Source organism: Mobula birostris, chromosome 4 (assembly GCF_030028105.1).
Source record: "Mobula birostris isolate sMobBir1 chromosome 4, sMobBir1.hap1, whole genome shotgun sequence".
Taxonomy (NCBI): Eukaryota; Metazoa; Chordata; class Chondrichthyes; order Myliobatiformes; family Myliobatidae; genus Mobula; species Mobula birostris.
In genome coordinates, this window is record NC_092373.1 from 132,585,740 (window position 1) to 132,607,549 (window position 21,810).

Genomic DNA, 21,810 nt, shown 5'->3' on the forward strand with positions numbered 1-21,810 from the left:
TTTTATTAGTTTTTTGGGGTACCTTCAATACTAGAATGGTCCCAGATTACACTGGATGTAATAACCAAAATATTGTACTGAAATATATTTAGCAACTTATAATCTTTTTATGAAAAGATAAGTGAGCAAGATCAAAATCCGTTTTTCTGAACAGCACTATCAAATTGGTGTTTCAGCACAGCAGGTACAAACACTGAAGATTATTTCAATATTTATTGCACAAGTGCAAGTGGCCAGCAGAATCCTGTCTCTCCTGAACCACATTAAACACCAAGCTAATAGCCTGCTATTATGCATACACTGATGACTGTGTCAGAATGAGAAGGAACATGATGCTGGGCGATGGAGATGGATACCACTGCCATTCTTCTCCTTTCTTTCCCACAAAAATAAATGTTGAAAATTGTTTACGTAATTCTTTTAAGGTCGACTGGTGAGGCTGCTCAATGTGGTGCAAAGGGTCTAAGTAGACCATGTGTCTTATCTATTTATACTTTAGGGATCTGGGTCCTGTGCATTTCATTGCAGATTTCAAGTGAGCTTCCTTTGCCTAAAGGTCTTCCAGCTGGAGTTATAAGGCCCAATTTATCCACAAACTGACCAGTTCTGAGTCTTTCAGATTGCACAGATTCAATCATTGTTTGCCTTTCGTATGACAGTGAAGTAATTTGGGACCTGAAATAAATTATGTAAATTCACTTTTACTTCCTTAACTGTTCCTTTGTGTATTATTCTACATGTGTTAATTTTAAAATCAATCTGCCTCATCTCCATCTGTCTACATAATTGACTATCTTCAAGGAGATTTGGACCAGTCATAGGTGTGCTCAGTACTTGCCCCCAGAGCTTTGTTTCATCAGAAAATTTGATAATATCGTTACAGATGTTTTGCTCCTTATTACTGACAATTATTACAAGCAGTAATGGATGCACATTGAAGCACTTAGAACTTCAGTAGTCATTTCTCTTCAGGCAGTAAGTGTTCTAGTCAGCTAAATACTCAACCCCCATTCTAACTATTGTAAGTCATGTACCAACATTATACTTCCTTAAAGAACTTGATCAAATGTCTCTGTAAAACCAAGTACCTAATTTCCCTGGATTATCCTTGTCCATTAGTTTACATTTCCTCGCAGTGCAATAAAGCAGGTCTTTTAAAATATGTATTTATTGCTAAAACTTTGCCACTTTATCAAATAGGCTCTATTAAACATGGTTTCTTTAAATATTCAATCATGATATCTATTATAACCTATTCAAACCTTTTCCCTTTAATGGTAACTAGTTAATAACTATCAACTTAATTCTTTCCTCTTTTTTTTATACTGTATTAATCATTTGTCATCTTCCAGCATATAAGAATAATAAAGGCATCTATTTCCCCTCTTGAATGATTTCAGAACTTGTCCTACCCTAAACTACTTTTTTGGAGATTTAGTTCAGTTTTTGTGCAACACTTTCCCTGCCAATTTCCTTTTGTGCTGCAAGTCATTTTATCTATTTGCTGTGACCAGAACGATGCAATTTTCTGACATTTGCAATTTAGCCCAAAGATTTGTATACCTTCCTCAATTATTTACACTTTTTGTAGAGAGTTACAATTCACCTGTTCACCGTTTCTTTGAATCTCTGAACAGATTTCTTCTGTATCAGAATGACGTTTATTATCATTGACATAGTGTATGTTGTGAAATTTGTTGTTTTGCAGCAGTTTACGATGTAATACATCAAAAAGTACTAAGTTACAATGAGACACAGAGAAATAAATTAAGTAGTCCAAAAGAGGGTTAAAAAGTGAGTAGTTTTCATAGGTTCATGGTCCATTCTTCCAATCTGCGCCTTGTAAGGCGTGAAAATGCCCGACGCAGGCCTCTCATGGTCTGAGTCGACGTCCCCCCCCCACCCCATGGTCCATTCAGAAATCTGATGGCGGAGGGGAAGAAGCCGTTTCTAAAACATTATTTCTAGTCTCTCAATGAAACCAAAATGGATTAACTTGTCACTAACAAATTGCAATTTGTAGGAGCTAGGAGAGCACAATTTATCCTGTCGCACTCACCTCAATAATAAGCAAATACTTTGAGAAAGTGGCCAAGGATTACACTTGCAGCTTGTTACCACCCAAACTGGACCCCCTACAGTTTGCCTACTGACACAATCGATCAACAGACAACACAATAACTACTGCTCTACATACCATCTTACACATCTGGAGAAGAAGGATGCTTATGTGAGAATGCTGTTCTTGGACTACAGTTCAGCATTCAACACTATAATTTCATCGGGCTCGACAAGAAGCTCAGAGACCTCGACCTTGGCCCTGCCTTGTGCAGTTGGATCCTGGACTTCCTGTCAGATCGCCAGCAGGTTGTAAGAGTGGTCTCCCTCACCTCCAATCCTCTGACTCTCAATACAGGAGCCTCCCAGATCTCTGTACTAAGTCACCTCCTTTACTCCCTGTATACCCATGACTGTGTCGCCACCCACAGCTCTAATCTGCTAATTAAATTTGCCAACAACATTACATTGATTGGCCTAATCTCAAACAATAACGAGGTGGCCTACAGGGAAGAAGTCATCTCTCTGACACCGTGGTGTCAAGAAGACAACCTCTCCCTCAATGTCACAAAAACAAAGGAGCTGGTTGTGGATTACAGGAGGAGTGGAGACTGGCTAACCCCTATCAACATCAATGGATCTGGGGTTGAGAGGGTAAACAGCTTCAAGTTCCTCGGTATCCACATCGCCGAGGACCTCATGTGGTCTGTACACACCAGCTGTGTGGTGAAAAAGGCACAACAGCACCTCTTTCACCTCAGATGGTTGAGGAAGTTTGTTACGGGCCCCCAAATCCTAAAAACTTTCTACAGGGGCACAATTGAGAGCATCCTGACTGGCTACATCACTGCCTGGTATGGGCACTGTACCTCCCTTAATCGCACGATTCTGCAAAGAGTGGTGTGGACAGCCGGCGCATCTGTAGTTGTGAACTTCCCATGATTCAGGACATTTACAAAAATAGGTGTGTAAAAAGGGCCTGTAAGATCATGGGGGACCAGAGTCACCCCAACCAGAATCTATTTCAGCTGCTACCATCCGGGAAGCAGTACCGCACCATAAAAACCAAAACCAACAGGCTCCGGGACAGCTTCTTCCACCAGGCCATCAGACTGATTTGAGTGTATTCTACATTACATTGACTGTTCTATTTATTAAAAATTACTATGATTGCACATTTAGACATAGATGTAACATAAAGATTTTTACTCCTCGTATGTGAAGGATGTAAGAAATAAAGTCAATTCAATTCAGTTTGTAGGAGCTTGTTGAGCACAATTTGGCAGATATACTTCCTACATTACGGCAGGAACTACACCTAGTGACCACTTTATTAGGTACCTCTTGTACCTAGTAAAGTGGCCCGTGAGTGTATGTTCATGGCCTTCAGCTGCTGTAGCCAATCCGCATCAAGGTTCAACACTTTGTACATTTAGAGTTGCTCTTCTGCATACCACTGTTGTAACGCATATGGTCATTTAAGTTACTGTTGCCTTCCTGTCGGCTTGAGCCCATCTGGCCATTCTCTTCTGACCTCTCTCATCTCGCCCACAGAACTGCTGCTTACTGAATTTTTCTTTTGTAATTTTTGCACCATTCTCTGTAAGTTCTAGAGACCTATGTGCATGAAAATCCCAGGAGATCATCAGTTTCTGAGATACTCAAACCACCCCGTCTGGCACTAACAATTATTCCACAGTCAGAGTCTGTTAGATCACATTTCTTCCTCATTCTGATGTTTGGTCTGAACAGATGTATCTCTTGACCATGTCTGCATGCTTTTATGTATTGAGTTGCATGCCACATGATTGGCTGATTAGATATTTGCATTAACGCGCAGGTGTACAAGTCTACCTAAGGTGGCCTTTGAGTGTTTACTTTGCTGTAAAAAAGATCTTTGGGACGACATGAAGCCATGAAAGATGCTGTAAATGCCTTTCTAATTTCAGTGCGGCGATGGATTTTGGCAGCATCTTTTAGTTGAATGGCACTGATATTTTTCATTTCATATCATGTTCTGAAGTATATTCTATTTATCATTCTCCTTCTGTTTAAAAATGTAGTTCACAATTAATATTGTCAAAGGCACTGCTCATATTTCCAGAGGCATGCTTGGTTTTCATGTAATGAAGCAATGTTAGTTTTAAGTGAAGTGTGCTCTTCCTAATAGGCACAATTCAAGTAAAGCTATGTCTGCTTTTGGAACCAATTACCATTTCACAGCCTTGATGTAATGCTGTGCTGGCTATTACCAGCCCTTGAATCACAAGTAGCAGTCAATTTTAGGACAACTATCATTGTATGACTTGAAGTTTGTTCTGCACTGAATTTGTGCTGCATTGAACCTTCTTCTCAATACAGAAAGACAGGTAGTTGGGTTGGGAGTAGGCTGGTTTGTTTTCAGTGAAAATAGATGAAATTAGAGGTTTCCAAAGTATCAGCACCAGTACCAGAATCCCAAACAGTTCCAGCTGCAGAATAAACTAATGTCTGCACTGATAATGGGAGCCATTGATTTTCGCTTAGTCACAGTACTATAATTATTTACAAGGCAGCTGCAGAAATGTAAAATCACTCTAGAAAATAATCACCTTTCCTTTAGCAGGAGCTATGCTTTAAGATGCCTGATTTTGATTCTGATTTTTTGGCAGTGTCCAACTTGTGTCCTGTGAGAGTCCTGCTGATGTGGCCAATTCAGTCCTTCCTTTATAATGGAGATAGCAGCTACCTCCATTGTTGCTCCCAGTGACATCAGAACTCAGCATTCATTTATCAGTTCTTGATCAACTATAAGCTGCTTATCCCAGTTAAAGCAATATATGCCATTCTCTGTATGGAACTGAGAGATACGTTTTTAGGTTGTTATTATTCTGCTTTAGGATAAATATAGGAATTGAGGGAATTGCTTCCAAATCATGACTCCAACAGACTGCAATTTGCCTCTTGCTGTAGCTTCAATCCTTATGAGAAAGTCATGGAATAACTGTTCACACCATTGTAGTGTTTTTCACTCAACTTATGGGGCTCTGCCTCAGAAAAGAAGGTACTGAAAATGCATTGCTGTTCCACCTGTGGAATGTAGCTTTATATCAGCTTCTTCTTTCAGTATTTCAGCAACAAAACAATGCCTTTTCCTGTAACACCGAGAGAAGTGGAATATCATCAGGTCAAGTTAACGTAAGGCCTTGATAAAGGATCTTGCATGTCAAACCTGTTCAAGTTCTTTCTGTTAGAGTTTGTGAATAAAAGAGCTCAGGAACATTCTCTATGCAGATTTGGATCTGTTAGAAGAGCAGTGCACATAATGTTCTGAAAGATGTTAGTGCAGATTTGAGAACTATTATTGTAGAACATTGAAAACTGATATGTCAAAGGTGGTTATGCAACAAATTCCGTATCACAATCTCAAGGATCATTGCTGTGACCTTCAGCATTCAAGATGTCTATCAATGTTGCAGATGGGTAAGTCTAGAGTCTGTGAGAAATTATCCATGTCCAAGTTATCATTTTTGGGAGTGGGGGAAGGTGTGGAATAGAGTGCAGATTAGCTGTTGGATAGATTAGAAAAATAGTCAAGAAATGGAAAATAAATTTCAGTGTAGCTGATTATAAAGATGAGACCAGTGGCAAGACAAAAATTGAATGGTGACAAGATACAACAAACGAGAACTTTGGACATCAACACATTTTGAGATTTTTATCTGTGGCTTGAAAATTATATAGAATAAACCTAAAATATAATTTCAGGTGAATTGTCTGGAATCCCAAAATTGTGTTTCTTGAGTATAATTATTACTTGGAGACATTGAAGGGGTAAAGTCAACAGAATATGCTAAAGAGGTATGTATGTATAAATAGGAATGCTTTAATTAATTGAGTACACAGAAGAACAAAATTTTACGGGTAATATAATTGTCATAGACATTACACAGCATAAACAGCTTACACATTCAAATTGATAGTTTTGAAAGGATTTTAGTGAGCCAATCTTGCACATAGAAAACTCAGATAGGAGAGATTAAGCTTTTTAGAAAGGAACGATTGAGCTTCTGGCTATCCTTATCTTTGAGTGATACAATCTGCTCACATTTTAATACTGGCTATGTCAAGGTTGAAAGATATATCTCCAAATCAGAGCCAGTAAGCAATACTAATTTAATAAATCAATTAACCCCATATTGGGAGCAAATATTGAAAAACTTATTATTATATTAAAGAAACATTATTGATTGTATTGTCCTTGCAAATTACCACACCATATTCAACCTTCCCTCATTCTCCAAAGTAACACACACAAAGAGCTGGAGGAACTCAGCAAGTCACACAGCATCAATGGAGAGGATTTAAACAGCCGACATTTCAGTTGGATGGGTGGGGGGAGGGAGGATGAAGTGAGCAGCTGGGAAATGATAGGTGGAAAAGGTGAAGAGGTGAAGAAGAAGGAATCTGAGAGGAGAGGAGAGTGGGTCATGGAAGAAAAGCAAGGAAGAGGGGACCCAAAGGGAGGTGATAGGCAGATGAGGAGAGGTGAGTAAGAATGGGGAATGGAAAAAGAGAGAAGGAGAATAGGGAGAAGTTAGCAGAAGCTAGAGAAATCGATGTTCATGCTGTCAGGTTGAAGGCTACCTGGAGGAAATATGAGGTATTGCTCCTCCAACCTGAGAGTAGCCTCATTGTGCCAGTAGCAGAGGTCATGGGTTGACATGTCACAATAGGAATACGAAGTAGAATGGGTGACAACCAGGACATCCTTCCTACTGCTCAGATCACACCGATGTAGAGGAGTCTATAAAGCAAGCACCAGATGCAGTAGGTGGCCCTGACAGACTCGCAGATGAAGTGTCAGCTCACCTTGAGGAACTTTTTGTGGTGAAGGAGGAGGTGAAGAGGCAAGTGCAGCACTTGCCCCATATTCCAGGATAATTGCCAGGAGGGAGATCAGTGGAGTGGGATGATTGGACAAGGGAGTCACGGAGAGACCGATCCCTACAGAAAGCAGATAGTGAGAGAGAGAGAAAAATGTGCTTACTGGTAGGATCCCATTCAAGATGGCAGACGTTACAGAGAATGATGTGCTGAATGTGGAGGCTCATGGAGTAGTAGATAAGAAAAAGGGGATCTATGTCTCTGTTATCGCAGCAGGAGGATGGGGTGAGTGAGGATGGATACCTGGGAGAAGGAGGAGATACTGGTGAGGGCAGCAGCAATGGTAGAGGAGGGAAACCCCATTCTTTGAAGAAGGATGACATCTCAGATGTTTTGAAATGGAAAATCTCATTCTGAGAAACCTTGCAGCAAGTGACAGGGTGGGGTGGTATAGGCAAGATAGCTGTGAGAGTCAATAGGTTTATAAAAGATATCAGTAGACAGTATATCTCCAGAGAAGGAGACAGAGGGTTCAAGAAAAGAGAAAAAGGTATCAGAGATGGACCAAGTGAATTTGAGGGCAAGGTGAAAGATGGAGGCAAAATTAATAAAATTGACAAGCTCCGCATCGGTGCAGGAAACAGCACCAATGTAGTCATCGATGTAGCGCGGAAAGAGTTGGGGAACATTACTAGTGAAGGCTCACTCTCCAGAACTCTTTAATGTCACAGCCTCCCAAATTTATATACCACCTTCCCAAACCGCCTGATTTGAATTTCACCATGCTCACCCTCATTCAGCACACAATCAAACTAGCTCTGATCAATGTTAGTAATTTGGTTATGACAAAAATTATAAAACCCTTGACGTCCTTTTGACATAATTATTGACACTATTTTCTTCTTCATGCCGTTGAGTGGCACTGAATTCACCTGGTTTGTTACATAACTATCCAGTAACCCCCAAAAAAATCATCTGCAATACCTCCCTTCTCATGCCCATGTCATTATCTCCAGGGTAACCAAAAGATATATCAATTTATCATCTGTATGTCACATTTTGGCAACATGAATCCAAAACACAATGAAGGTTTCTAGAATATATTGCAATGACTTCCAGTTCTACTTCATCATACTTTCTCTTGACCCATCCACTTAGCCTTATGTCCAACATAGACCATTTGGATGAACAAAAATTTTCTATAACTAAATATTGGGTTGATTAAAACCATTGTCTCTAGGCTCCAGCATAAATTTGGCCGCTTTTCACTAGCTTCATATGTTGAAACTGGAAAGGAAGTGATAAAGTAGTGTAGAGGTTTAAGGGGGAGTTTGGAGAAGAAAGGGAAATCGGAGCGAAGCAATTGAATTCCCACTGTCAACCTCACTGCAATGTTGCCACTTTTCCTCTGTTTCCATCTTTAAAGTGATCCCTACAATATTGAGTCATCTATTATAAAACCCCTTTAATTCCTTATATGGCTCCAATCCAAATTTTGTTTATCTCAGTTGTGAAAGTTTTGCTGACTTAAATATTTTTTATAATATTATTTTTCATAAGATCACAAAATGGAAGTTGCTGTTTTATTAATTAATGTGTTTCTGTTTCAAAATAAAAACAGATCTTTTGGTTTATCTTTCAACGTCTCTTGCCAGTCTTTTCCTTCTGAAAAGCAGGTGACCAGTGAATGAGATAGCTGTTATACTCCTGCAATTTTATTATTAATACAGTGGATTCTGGTTAATTTGGACACTTCAAGACCAGTACATTTTGATAAATTAGCCAAAGCTTCATAGAAAAAGTTAAAAAGGTATAAAAGAGACAAGCTACCATTTAACTGAGTAACAAATTATGTATTTAAATTGCATAGAGAACAATTTAGAACACACCAATGCTACCACAGTGCAATAAAAATGTATATTATTTCCTAATATTTATCAACAAAGGAATTCATTCAGTGTACGGTGTCGTGTATGGGGTGTCCAGCGAGGGGTAACACCTCTGGCTTGCCCTGTCGTTCCTGGGGCAGCTCACTCACTTTTGGGCCCCACCCAACACTCAGCTCTCACCTATTGCTCCAGGTACATGTTTACATGTGAAGGTGATGGTAGCTGTCGGGCCTCATACCCTGCTGAAATAGGGACATGCCTGTCCTCCTAGCGTATGAAGTCAGCTCTGGTTGACTGGGCGGATGAGATCAACAGTGAGATCCAACGGTCAGGAAAGTGGTTCTCCAACATTTCTTGGAGAGTGGAGGGCACAGACGAAGTTATCATTATCCATCGCAGCCATGGAAGACCCCAGTTTGTGATAACTGCTTGTGTCAGTGGACCTAGACTTCCACAGTCAAGGGAGTGGAACTGTCACAGTGCAATGGCTTTTCCTCTTTAAAAACTCTCCCGCACAGGTTTCACTGCCATCGTCGGATACAATAGACAACCAACACCACGCTGCTCTTTTGATTGACTGTAAATGAATGAAATTAGTGCAGACACCTGGTGCAGATAATGGACTGTCTTCATACAATGCTTTCAGTGATTGCATCCTCCAAATCTTCATTTTCATTGTAACATTCAAGATGATTGTTGATACCTTCAAATTCTTCATAGTTTCGAAAATCCAGCTATTTTCTCAGTTAGGTTTTGTTCTTTAAGAGTTGTCCCAAATAAGTGTCTGCCCCAACGAACCAGAATCCACTGTATTTCCTGGATTGTGCCAACTTTTAATTCAATAATAAGAAGTAAAGTTCAAAGTAAATTTGTATTAAAGTTAATTAAAGTATGTATATGTTACCATATTTTACCTTGAGATTCACTTTCTTGTGAACAAAAATATACAATAAAATCAAAGGAAAACTATACACAAACGTAGACTGATAAACACCCCATGTGCAAAAGACAAACTACAAGTACAAACATTAAACTAATTATAATAATAAATAGTAAATAAATGATTCTGAGAATATGGGTTGTTAAGTAGAGTCCTTGAAAGTGAGTCCATAGGTTGTGGAATCATTTCTGTGTTGAGTGAAGCTATCTATCGTGGTTCAAAAGCCTGATAGCTGAAGGGTAATAACTGTTCCTGAACCTGGAAGTATGGAACTTAAGGCTCCTGTACCTTCCCAAAGGCAGCAGTCTTCCTGAGAAGAGCACATGCCTGGATGGTGGAAGTCCTTGATGATGAATGTTGCTTTCCTGTGACAGTGCTCCTTGTAGATGTGCTCAATGGTGGGGAGGGTTTTCTCTGAGATGGACTGGGTTATGACCACTACTTTTTTGTAGGCTTTTCCATTCTTGGGCATTGGTGATTCCATGCCAGGCCATGATGCAACAAGAAGTCATGATCTCCTAGTGGCAGAGGCCAAAAGGTCTAATTTCAGAAATGGTGAAAAGACCTAAATTTTCTGACAGTTATGTAGATCATCAATTCTTTAAAACTATTTGTATGTTGTGCAACAGCTGCAGATTATGCAATAGATTTTTATAATGTATAATGCATAGAATTGAACACAGATTATAGGAAAGAGCATGGAGCCCTTGCAGGACATTGGAGTGAGTACAGTTCTGTTGCTCTGTTGTAAAAAGGTGCAAGAAAAGGCTACCAAAGGGTTTAAACAATCAAAGTTCAAAGCTAATGTTACTATCAAAGTATATATATCTCACTATATACAACCCTGAGATTCATTTTTTGTGGGCATACTCAATAAATCTATAGAATCATAAATTTGGTTCGAGAACCTGATGATTAAAGGGTAGCAGCTTTCCCTGAACCTGGCAGTATGAGTCCTGAGGCTCTTGTACCTTCTTCCTGATGACAGCAGTGAGAAGGGAGCATGTCTTGGGTGGTGGGGTGGTTGATGGATGATGCTGTCCTCCAACAGCGTTTCACGTGCAGTAGATGTGCTCAGTGGTTGGGAGGGTTTTACCCGTGATGGACTGGGCCGTATCCACTATTTTTGTAAGATTTTCCATTCAAGGACATTGGTGTTTCCATATCAGGCTGTGATGCAGCCAGCCAATAAACTACACATCTATAGAAGATTGTCAGAGTTTTAGATGTCATGCCTAATTTCCGCAGACTCCTAAGGAAGTAGAGGCGCTGTCATGTTTTCTTTGTGTTGGGCCCAGGACAGATCCAGCGAAATAATAATACATAGGAATTTAAAGTTGCTAACCCTCTCCACTGATCCTCTGATGAGGACAGGCTCATGGACCTTTGGTTTCTTCCTCCTGAAGTCTATAACCAGCTCCTTGGTCTTGCTGACAGTGAGTGAGTGATTGTTGTTATGACACCACTCAATCTCCCTCCTGTATGCTGATTCATCACCACCTTTGATTTGGCCTACAGCCATGATGCCGTCAGCAAACTTGAATATGGCATTGGAGCTGTGCTTGGCCACACAGTCAGAAGTGTAAAGCGAATAAAGTTGGGGGCTAAACATACAGCCTTGTGGTGTACCTACGCTGATGGAGACTGTGGAGGAGATGTTGTTGACAATCCAGACTATCTGGGGTCTACAAGTGAGGAAATCCAGGATTCAATTGCAAAAGGAGGCATTGAGGCCAAGGTGCCAAGGCTTAATGATTAGTTTTGAAGGGATGATGGTATTGAAAGCTGAGCTGTAGCCGCTAAAGAACATCCTATGTATGCATCTTTGTTGGCCAGATGTTCCAGGGTTGAGTGAAGTGCCAGTGAGGTGGCATCTGCTGTGGACTTGTTGCTCTGGTAGGCAAATTGGAGCAGATCCAAGTTGCTTGTCAGGGAGAAGTTGATATGCTTCATTAGCAACATCTCAAAGCACTCCATTGCTGTTAATGTAAGTGCTACTGGATGATAGCCATTGAGGCAGGCCAGCACATTCTTTTTAGGCCTGCTTGAAGCAGCTGAGTAATTCAGGCTGCCGAAGCAAGAGGTTAAAGATCTTAGCGAACTAGCTAGTTGATCAGCACAGGTCTTTAGTACTTGGCCAGGTATCCCATCTGGGCCACATGCTTTTTGTGGGTTCACCCAGGTATCCCATCTGAGCTGGATGCTTCTTGTGGGTTCACCCTCTTGAAGGCTGCTGCACATTGGCTTCAGAGACTGAAACCATAGGATCGTCGGGGGATGTGGAATTTTGAGATGGTTCATCCATGTTTTGATGGTCAAAGCGAGCATAGAAGGCATTGAGCTCATCTGGAAGCGAAGCCTTGCAGTCTACTGTGTTAAACAAGAGAAAATGCTGGAGGAACTCAGCAGGCCAGGCAGCATCTATGGAAAAGAGTGAACAGTTGACATCTCAGGCTGAGACCCTTCATCAGCACTGGAGAATAAAGGTGAGAAGTCAGAGTGAAAAGGAGGGGGGAGGTGAGGAAGAAATGTCAGGTAGTAGGAGAGGGGGATGGGTAGAGTAAAGAGCTGGGAATTTGATTGGTGAAAGAAATAAAGGGCTGGAGAGGGGGAAATCTGTGAGGAGAAGACAGGTGGCCATGGAAGAAAGGGAAGGAGCAGCACCAGGAGGAGGTGATGGGCAGGTAAGGAGGTAAGGTGAGAGAGGGAAATGGGAAGGGGAATAGTGAAGGGGGAGGCATTACTAGAAGTTTGAGAAATCGATGTTCATGCCATCAGGTTGAAAGCTGATACAGGATATAAGCAGAACAAGTGCCACACTTGCCCCTACACCTTCTCCCTCACTACCATTCATGGTCCCAAACAATCCTTCCAGGTGAGGCGACACTTGTTCTGCTTGCAAGGATAAGTGCCAGGAGGGAGATCAGTGGGGAGGGACAAATGGACAAGGGAGTCACATAGGGAGCGATCCCTGCAAAAAGCAGGAAGTCGGGGGCGGGGGGAGGGAAAGATGTGCTTGGTGGTGGGATCCCGTTGGAGATGGCATAAGTTACAGAGAATAATGCGCTGAATGTGGAGGCTGGTGGGATGGTAGGTGAGGACAAGGAGAACCCTACCCCTGATGGGGTATCGGGAGGATGGGATGAGGGCAGACCTGCTCGAAATGGAATAGATGGAGGTGAGGGCAGCGTTGATGGTGGAGTAAGGGAAGCCTCTTTCTTTGAAGAAGGAGGACATCTCCTTAGTTCTGGAATGAAAAGCCTCATCCTGAGAGAAGTTGCAGCATAGATGGACGAATTGAGAGAAGGTGGTGGCATTTTTACAAGTAACAGGGTGGGAAGAGGTATAGTCCAAGTAATTGTGAGAATCAATAGGTTTTCCTATGTCTTCTAATCTAACTTTATAAGAAATTATAGTATTCAAGCCCTGTCACAGCTGTCAAGTTGTTTCAAGTTTGGTCCAGAATTGCCACTTTGTCCATGAGATGGCTTTCTGGAGATCATACCTGGACCTCTTGTAACTTTCTTGGTCACCAGACTTGAATGCCTGTGACTTGGCTCTCAGTAGATTTCAGATCTCTTGGTTCATCCAGGGCTTCTGACTGGGAAATACTCTGAGTAATATTGTGAGGCCACACTCACCTACAGCTGTTTTAATAAAGTCTATTATAACCATGGTGTATTCATTCAGGTCCCTAGATGAGTCTTTAATCACTGACCAGTACACTGACTCAAAGCACTCCCGTAGCCGTTCCTCTGCCTCCAATGACCACCTCTTTGTTGTCCTTATCTCTTCCTGTATTACAGGTAGAAGGACAGCGGACAGCCAAGTGATCAGATTTACTGAAGTGCTGTCTGGACATGGAATGGTAGGCATTCCTTACCTTACAGTCAACATTTCAGGCTGAGACCCTTCAGCAGAACACCTTTCTTATTCCACAGTTTTTCCCATAAAGCCTCACTGGACAAGCTCTCCAGTCTGTCCTGACGAACAGTGCCATGACATTTTCCCTGACATGTAATGCCACCCTTTCCCCTTTAATCCCTCCCACTCTATCACATCTTAAACAACAGAACCCGGGAATATTGAGCTGCCAGTCCTGCCCCTCCTGCATCCAAGTCTCACTAATGGCTACAATGTCATAATTCCATGTGTTAATCCATGCCCTCAGCTCATCTACCTTTCCTACAATACTTCATGCATTGTAATATGAACAACTCAGAACATTCGTCCCATCTTGCTCAATGTTTTGATTCCTGACTTTGTCTGAGGTCCTAACAACATCTGTCTCCACAACCACTCTATTGTCAGTTCTGACACTCTGGCTCCCATCCCATTGCAACTCTAGTTTAACCTCACCCCCCCCCCCCCAACCCCCATGCAGTACTAGCAAACCTTCCCAATGGGATATTAGTTCCTCTCCAGTTTTGGTGCAAACCATCTCTTCTGTAGAGGTCCCACCTTCCCTGGAAGAGAGCTGGATGATCCAAAAATCTGAAATTTTAAAAAAATGAACTTCAGGACATTTGTGAGTGATGATAAACCTGATTCTGATATGGGTCTCTACTGTGGACTGAGAGTGAGATGTGGGTAGGGAGAGGAGAATCATGTTTGGGAAAAGGGGAAGGGAGAGGGGAGAGAGCCGGAAGCCTTAGAGAAACATTTCGTGATAATCAATAAACCAATTGTTTGGAATCAAATGGCCTCTCCTGGTGTCCTAGGGATGGGTGTGTCTGCACCCACACCACTCCCCACCTCAGGCGCTCCTTCTCTGCCATCTGTCCCACACCCCTTGCCATTGCTAACATCCTTTGCTCCCGCCAGATTTACAAACTGGCTTTCCACTCCACATTGACAAATACAGTACTGTGCAAAAGAGATACCATAGCTATGTATATGTGCCTAAGGCATTTGCACAGTTCTGTACATTGGGGAAAAGCTGCTGAAATAAACACTGAATTGTTTATCTGCCAGGGTTTTTTTGCTCATTATTAAGAATAACTGGTGCATATTGCTTAAATGAAACTGAAGTGCTGCTTGTTCATTCATAGTACTAACTATTTGAGAATACAGATAAAGTGTCAGATTTTGAAAAGTTATTTGGGAATTGCTCCACCATACTGCACATTAAGGGATTACTGCTTGTTGCATTCTCCTCAACACTCACGGAACTTAAAGATCCTGTGAAGTTTGACTTGAAATCTATGGTTATCACCGGATGTGAAACTCGTATGCATAGATTCACCAAATGCAAATTGTAAAACTACTGTGCTTGCACAGATAATAAGAGGAAATGCTGACAGACATTACATTGAGGGTTAATGTTGGAGACCTCTTTTACATTTTTGGGGGGAGTATTCTGGGTAAGGCCACCTTCATTGCTTACTTGTTATTACTGAAGAGGAGGTGGGGGTGAGCTGCTTTTTGAAATGCTGCCATTCTTCTGCTGCAGTTCTGCTCCCAGTGTTGTTGGGTAAGGAGTTAACACCTGTGAATAAGATTCCTCTGCAAAATATCACACTCAGCATGAAACAGACTTATTCCTGCCAAAACTCATCACTGAAAATAGGAGTGTGGAGCTCAAGTGTAAAAATTAGAAACTCACAGGGTGTTGTGAAGCATTCCAAGTAGGAATATATGTCGTCCTGCTGCAAAGTACAGTTGGATTTATTTCTTCAAAAGTGTTCATTTTAATCATTTTGAAGTTTCTTCATTATTTAATTGATAAAGCAATAAGTATACATTCAATGATGTGACAAAAATAGGTAACTTCCTCCAAAAATTAAAATAACTGTTCATCATGAGAGTGCAATAAACTAAAATCCACTGTACGATCCCCTGCTGCAGAATTGGTCATGCTTAAAACACACCTGAAAAAAAACAAGCCAAGTGTTAATTAATAGCAAAACTAGTCCCTGAAGAAAACAGTAAGCATGATGTACACTGTAAACATCTCCCCCAACTAATCAACTGAATTTGCAGTGTGTTCAGGATAAATTTTAGTTCAGGATATATGAATGTAAGGAAAATTGCTGGAAATGCTGTAAATATGAAAGATGATAGCAAAGGAGCTAAATTGTACCAATCCAAAAAATGAACATGATGTTGTGATGCACAGTTAACCTTTTCCCCATGGTTTCCAGTGTAGACAATGTACAACCTGCTCATTTACTTCATTACAGTCTGCAACCAGTATGAAGTTTCTTATTTCAAAAATAAACTTTAATCATACAAAAAATATATATACAAAGGAAGCAACAGTGCCAAAATACATTTATATTCACGGTGATTACATTTAGTAGGGCAAAATTTTTTGAAAGAAAAGCAGACAAACATAGCACCATGCTACGAGGAGTGATTGATAACTTCGTGGCCTAAGGTAGAAGGGGTCAATTTTAGAAAACCTAGCACATTTATTTTTCAACATTGTCCCCTCCTACATTTACACACTTAGTCCAGTGGTCGTGGAGCATACGGATCTTGGACCTCCAGAAAATGTCCACAGCAGGGGTGATTGATAAGTTTGTGGACTAAGGTAGAAGGAGGTGAGTTATACAGCTCTCGTTACAAGTGCATGCAGGTCAACTCTTTGAGTGATTATGCAGAAAGTTTGAAGTTAATAACTCATCAAGGGTGATTGATAAGTTCGTGGCCTATGGTAGAAGGAGATGAGTTATTAACTTAAAACTTTCTGCATAATCACTCAGTGGACCTGCATGTGCATGTAACGAGAGCTGTATAACTCAACTCCTTCTATCTTAGGCCACAAACTTATCAATCACCCATCTGTGGACACTTTCTGGAGGTCCAAGATCCATATACTCCATGACCGCTGTGTCATTGAACCCTTCAGCACTACTTCACTACTTTTTATTGCAATTTTTTTCTACACTGTTTATCTTAACTTAAGTACTTAATAAACATACAGTATATACTTAATGTAATTCATGTTTTTTATTCTCTATATTTATTTATCATGCATTTCATTGCACTGCTGCCATAAAGTTAACAAGTGTGTAAATGTAGGAGGGGACCATGTTGAAAAATAAATGTGCTAGGTTTTCTAAAATTGACTCCTTCTACCTTAGGCCCCGAATATATCAATCACCCCTCATACTTGTGTTGTCCCCTTTTCATTGTTTGAGGGGCTTCCCAACCCAACTTTGCCCCTCCACGTGCACTAGTGGAAGGAGCCTAGACTGTGGTCCATGCCCACAGAAACTTAGCATTGGTAGAACTGAGTTTGAGTGCATCCCTCGGCACATACTCCTGCAGCTTGGACTGTGCCAATCCGCAGTATTCCCTTAGAGACAGCTCATTGTGCTGGAAGAACAACAAGTTCTGGGCCAAGCAATGGGCATCTTTCACTGAGTTGATGAACTTCCAGCAGTACTTGATGTGTGCCTCAGTGTATGTCCCTGGGAACAGTCCTAAGGTTAGAAAGTCCTCTCTTATGCAGCCTGGATGGACCAAGACATGGACCCTTGCATCCTTCTCCACGCTCTCTTAGCAAGTCTGCAAATTTGTGGGTGACCATCTCTTCTCCACTGCAGCATATGTTGGGGATGATATGTCGTCTGTACTGGAAGGATCTGACTATGAGGGCCACTCCCACAGCTAGCCAAGTGAGGCCTTGGTGCTAATTGGTGAGATCTGACGATAAGACGTTCTGACAGATAGTTCGGACATTTCTGCTCCACTGTGAATCTTTTGGTAGAAGAAACCTGAGCACATTGGGCTCATCCTTCTCCACAAGCTGGACCCTGGATCAGAAGATGATCTTGCAGGATTCAGAGGCAGAAGGAGAAGTTGTTACACAGTCCAAATTCCCTCTGCCTCTGTCTTGCTTTCTAAGTATCTTTGAGAATAAAGAACTTCATGATGTTCCCTTTGGTTGCTTCCCACCCATAAATTGGCCAGTCAAAAAAGGGCTTTGTGATTCTGCTACCGATGTAATCCCTCTTTAGCTCCTCAGTGTCCTCTGGAGTCAGTTGTCTAATATCCAAATTCCACATCCCCCTGCCTGCCTTCTGGTCCTCCTGTATGTGATAAGAGGCTCAAAAGGAGCAGTGGTCAAAGAAGAATAGGGGTATGACTTTGATTGATCTGACCATATGAAGAGGAGGTCTATCCCGGACCATACTGAGCCGCCCTTTCTGGACTAAGTGTGTTGTGGCTCCACCTGCAGGCACACTGAAAGCGTCATACACCTTTGCATCTTTGTTGTATGGGTGTTAGCTCAGGGTCAGCAAGGACGCAGTTTGTCGCAGTTACAGACAGTGGCTAGGGAGCAACCTTGAAGCAGTAGTGGGGAAAACAGTTTTGTGGTGGGGACTTCAGACACTGGGTTAAATTTTACAGTGAATAAATGGAAGGCCTGCACCATTCTGAATATTTCAGTAACATCAGAATCAGGTTTAATATCGTCTGCATATATCGTGAAATTTGTTAACTTTATGGCAGCAGTACAATGAAATGCATGATAAATAAATATAGAGAATAAAAAAACATGAGTTACATCAAGTATATACTGTATGTTTATTAAGTACTTAAGTTAAAATAAACAGTGCAGTGAAAATTGCAACAAAAAAGTAGTGAAGCAGTGCTCAAGGGTTCAATGTGCATTTAGAAATCAGATGGCAGAGGGGAAGAGGCTGTTTCTGAATCACTGAGTGTCTTCTGTGTCTCCTTCCCAGTGGTAACAGTGTGAAGAGGGTACGCCTGGGCCTGGGTGGTGGGGATCCGCAGTGATGGACACCGCCTTACTAAGGCACCGCTTCCTGAAGATGTCTTGTATACTATGGAGGCCCATGATAGAGCTGACTAATTTTACAAGTTTCTGCAACTTCTTTCAATCCTGTGCAGCAATGACCCCCCCCCCCCCCCCCAAGCCATATCAGACAGCGATGCAGCCAGTCAGAATGCTCTCCATGGTACATCTGTAGAAGTTTTTGAGTGTTTTAGTTGACAAACCAAGTTTCCTCAAACTCCTAATGAAATATAACCACAGTCTTACCTTCTTTATAGTTGCATTAATACATTGCGTGCAAATTAGGCCCTCAGAGATATTGACACCCAGGAACTTAAAATTGATCACTTTTCTCCACTTCTGATCCCTCTATGAGGATTGGTGTGAGTTCCCTTGTCTTAACCTTTCTGAAGTCCACAATCAGCTCTTTGGTCTTGCTGACGTTGAGTACAAGGTTGTTGCGGTGACACCACTCAACTAACTGGTATATCTCGCTCCTGTACACTCTTTTGTCACCGTCTGAAATTCTGCCAGCAATGGCAGAATTTATCATCAGCAAATTTATAGATGGCATTTGGGTTATGCCTAGCCACACAGACATGGGTATAGAGAGTAAGGTACACATCCCTGTGGTGTGCCAGTGTTGATTGTCAACGAGGTGGAAATATTATTTCCAATCCACACAGATTGTGGTCTTCCAATTAGGAGGTTGAGGATCCATTTGCAGAGGGAGGTACAGAGCTCTAGGGTCTGTAATTTTTCTATCAGGATTATAGGAATGATAATATTGAATGCTCAGCTATAGTCAATAAGCAGCATCTTGACATAGGTATTTGCATTGTCCAGATGATCCAAGGCTGCATGGAGAGCCATTGAGATTGTATCTGCTATTGTGATAATTGGCTATGTATATTTTCTGCCACTGAAAGTATCTTTTATTTCTGGATAATCAGTTTGGTAATTCACTCTGGCATGATATAAGTCACAAATGAATTGGAGTGTATTCTAGAAATCCAGCAAGAGGACAGATTCATTGTTCCTGAAAGGCATTTTATTCTTTGGATCATCAATCTGTACCTTATATCTTGAATCAATTTTTGTATCCAATCAAGTAATTTCCAATTCACCTAATCAGATACCTTACTAGTCATTACTTTTTGCTCTGTACAGGTGTGTGAATATGCAGACGGAACCAAGTCCTTGAAATTGGGTGACTTTGGTCTGGCAACTGTGGTAGATGGACCCCTGTACACAGTTTGTGGTACACCAACATACGTTGCTCCAGAGATCATTGCAGAGAGTGGGTAAGTAGTGATCAGAAAGTTAAAGTTGGGATGTCTTGTTTTGCTGCTAAAGGTAGGTAGCTGCAAATTGGCCTACAGCTTTCAGTGATTCATTGAGTATTCAGGCAAAAGGTTCTTGACTGATTAGCTCATTTGTGCTGATTCCCAAAATGCACGTGGCATTAATATTTCAGCATGTTACAGCCACTTAGAACTTCATTCAAAGATTCAAAACAATTTATTGTCATTCTAACCGTACATCAGCCCTGCAGGGCAGAATGAGACAGCGTTTCTCAGGAGCAGTGCAATCATAACATAACAAACGCAACACTAAATAATAAACATAACAATAAATAGTAAAACACAACAGCCACATGTCAGTTAAAATCGAGTTATAAGTGTCCAGTGCAAGTTAAAAGTGTCCAAAGCAGAGTCAGGTAGAGTAGCTATTTAGCAGTCTGACTGCCTGTGGGAGGAAGCTGTTTAATAGCCTTGTGGTTTTAGTTTTGATGCTCCTGTAACGTTTGCCTGATGGCAGAAGAACAAACAGTTCATGGAGAGGGTGTAAGGGGTCTTTAATGATGTACCGTGTCTTCCGGAGGCATCAACTCTGAAAGAGGTCTTGGACAGAAGGTAGGGAGACCCCAATAACCTTCTCTGCTCCCCTAACCACCCTCTGCAAGGTTTTTTTGTCGAACAGCACTGCAGCTGGAGTACCAGGTTGTGATGCAAAAGGTCAGCACACTCTCAACCGCGCCTCTGTAGAATGTAGTTAAGATGTTAGTGGGGAGTGATGCTTGTTTAAGCTTCCTCAGAAAGTGCAATCTCTGCTGGGCCCTTTTCACAATCCCAGTGGTGTTCCTGGACCAGGTGAGATTGTCTGAGATCTGCACCCCAAGGAACTTGATGTTTTCCACTCTCTCCACTGTGGAGCCACTGATGCTGAGGGGTGTGTTCTCAGGGACCATCTGAAATCAACGATCATCCCCTTGGTTTTGGTAACATTAAGCATCAAGTTGTTATCACTGCACCAGCTCTCTAGGTGTTTGACCTCCTCCCTGTACATTGTTTCATCATTTTTGCTGATGAGCCCCACCACTGTGGTATCAACAGCAAATTTAATGATCAGGTTCTCCTTGAATCTGGCTGCACAGTCATGTGTTAGCAGTGTAAACAGCAATGGGCTAAGCACACAGCCTTGTGGGGATCCAGTGCTCAGTGTGATGGAGTCAGAGATGTTCCTGCCAACACAGACTGACTGTGGTCTCTCTGTCAAGAAATCCAGAATCCAGCGACACATGGTAGTGTAAGGGCCAAGCAGCGACAGCTTCTCCACTAGTCTCTGCGGGATGATGGTATTGAACGCTGAACTGAAATCAATGTACAGGATTCTGGCATAAGTGTCTTTGTTGTCCAGGTGAGAGAGAACTGTGTGCAGTGTGGTGGATATTGCGTCCTCTGTAGAGCGATTTGGACGATAAGCAAACATTTTGGATGATATGTAAGGCCAAGATGATTTTTATTACAGATATCAGCTCACAATTCTTTATGGGTGCCAGTCACTCTGGTCCCTGAGTCATAATTTGTGACTCAACTCCCGTTATTTAAACTCAAGCACAAAATCTGGGTTGGTACTGCAGTGCCTGACCAAGGGAGGACCTCACTGTCTCAGGTCTCCAGTACAATCTTAACAGTGACAGCAGCCCCCTGTCCTAAACAATATTTAGCTCTTGACCAACTTCATTGAAACAAGTTATCTGATGACTCACCCATCGCCATACATTTTGTACATTGACGGCTCCATCTGTCTAAGTAGACAATGGATGCGCCAGTCTGGGGTGCAGACCTGGGCGATGAATATGGAGATCTTGGGCTGCCCAGATGTCAAGATCCCCCTCTTGGCCTCGCGGATGCGGTCCAAAGGAATGCAAAGCAGTACATTTGGCATCAGCTTGGCTGCAGGAGCTGCCGGGAGGTGACGTGATACGTCATCCAACCGCCTTAGGGGCTCCACTCCGGATTTGT

The 21,810-nt window shown here is 41.8% G+C and overlaps 1 protein-coding gene across 5 annotated transcripts in view; it reads left to right on the forward strand.

Moving 5' to 3' along the window:
• dclk2a (doublecortin-like kinase 2a) overlaps nucleotides 1-21,810 on the forward strand; it is a 367,725-nt gene that overhangs the window by 308,378 nt on the left and 37,537 nt on the right. For all 5 annotated transcript variants that reach the window (XR_011885758.1, XM_072256046.1, XM_072256047.1 and 2 more), the window contains one exon: nucleotides 19,673-19,806. Coding sequence is in view for 4 of the 5 variants with exons in the window: in XM_072256046.1 (XP_072112147.1) it covers nucleotides 19,673-19,806 (134 nt within the window). In the remaining variant the exon portion in view is untranslated. The remainder of the gene's footprint in view (nucleotides 1-19,672; nucleotides 19,807-21,810) is intronic.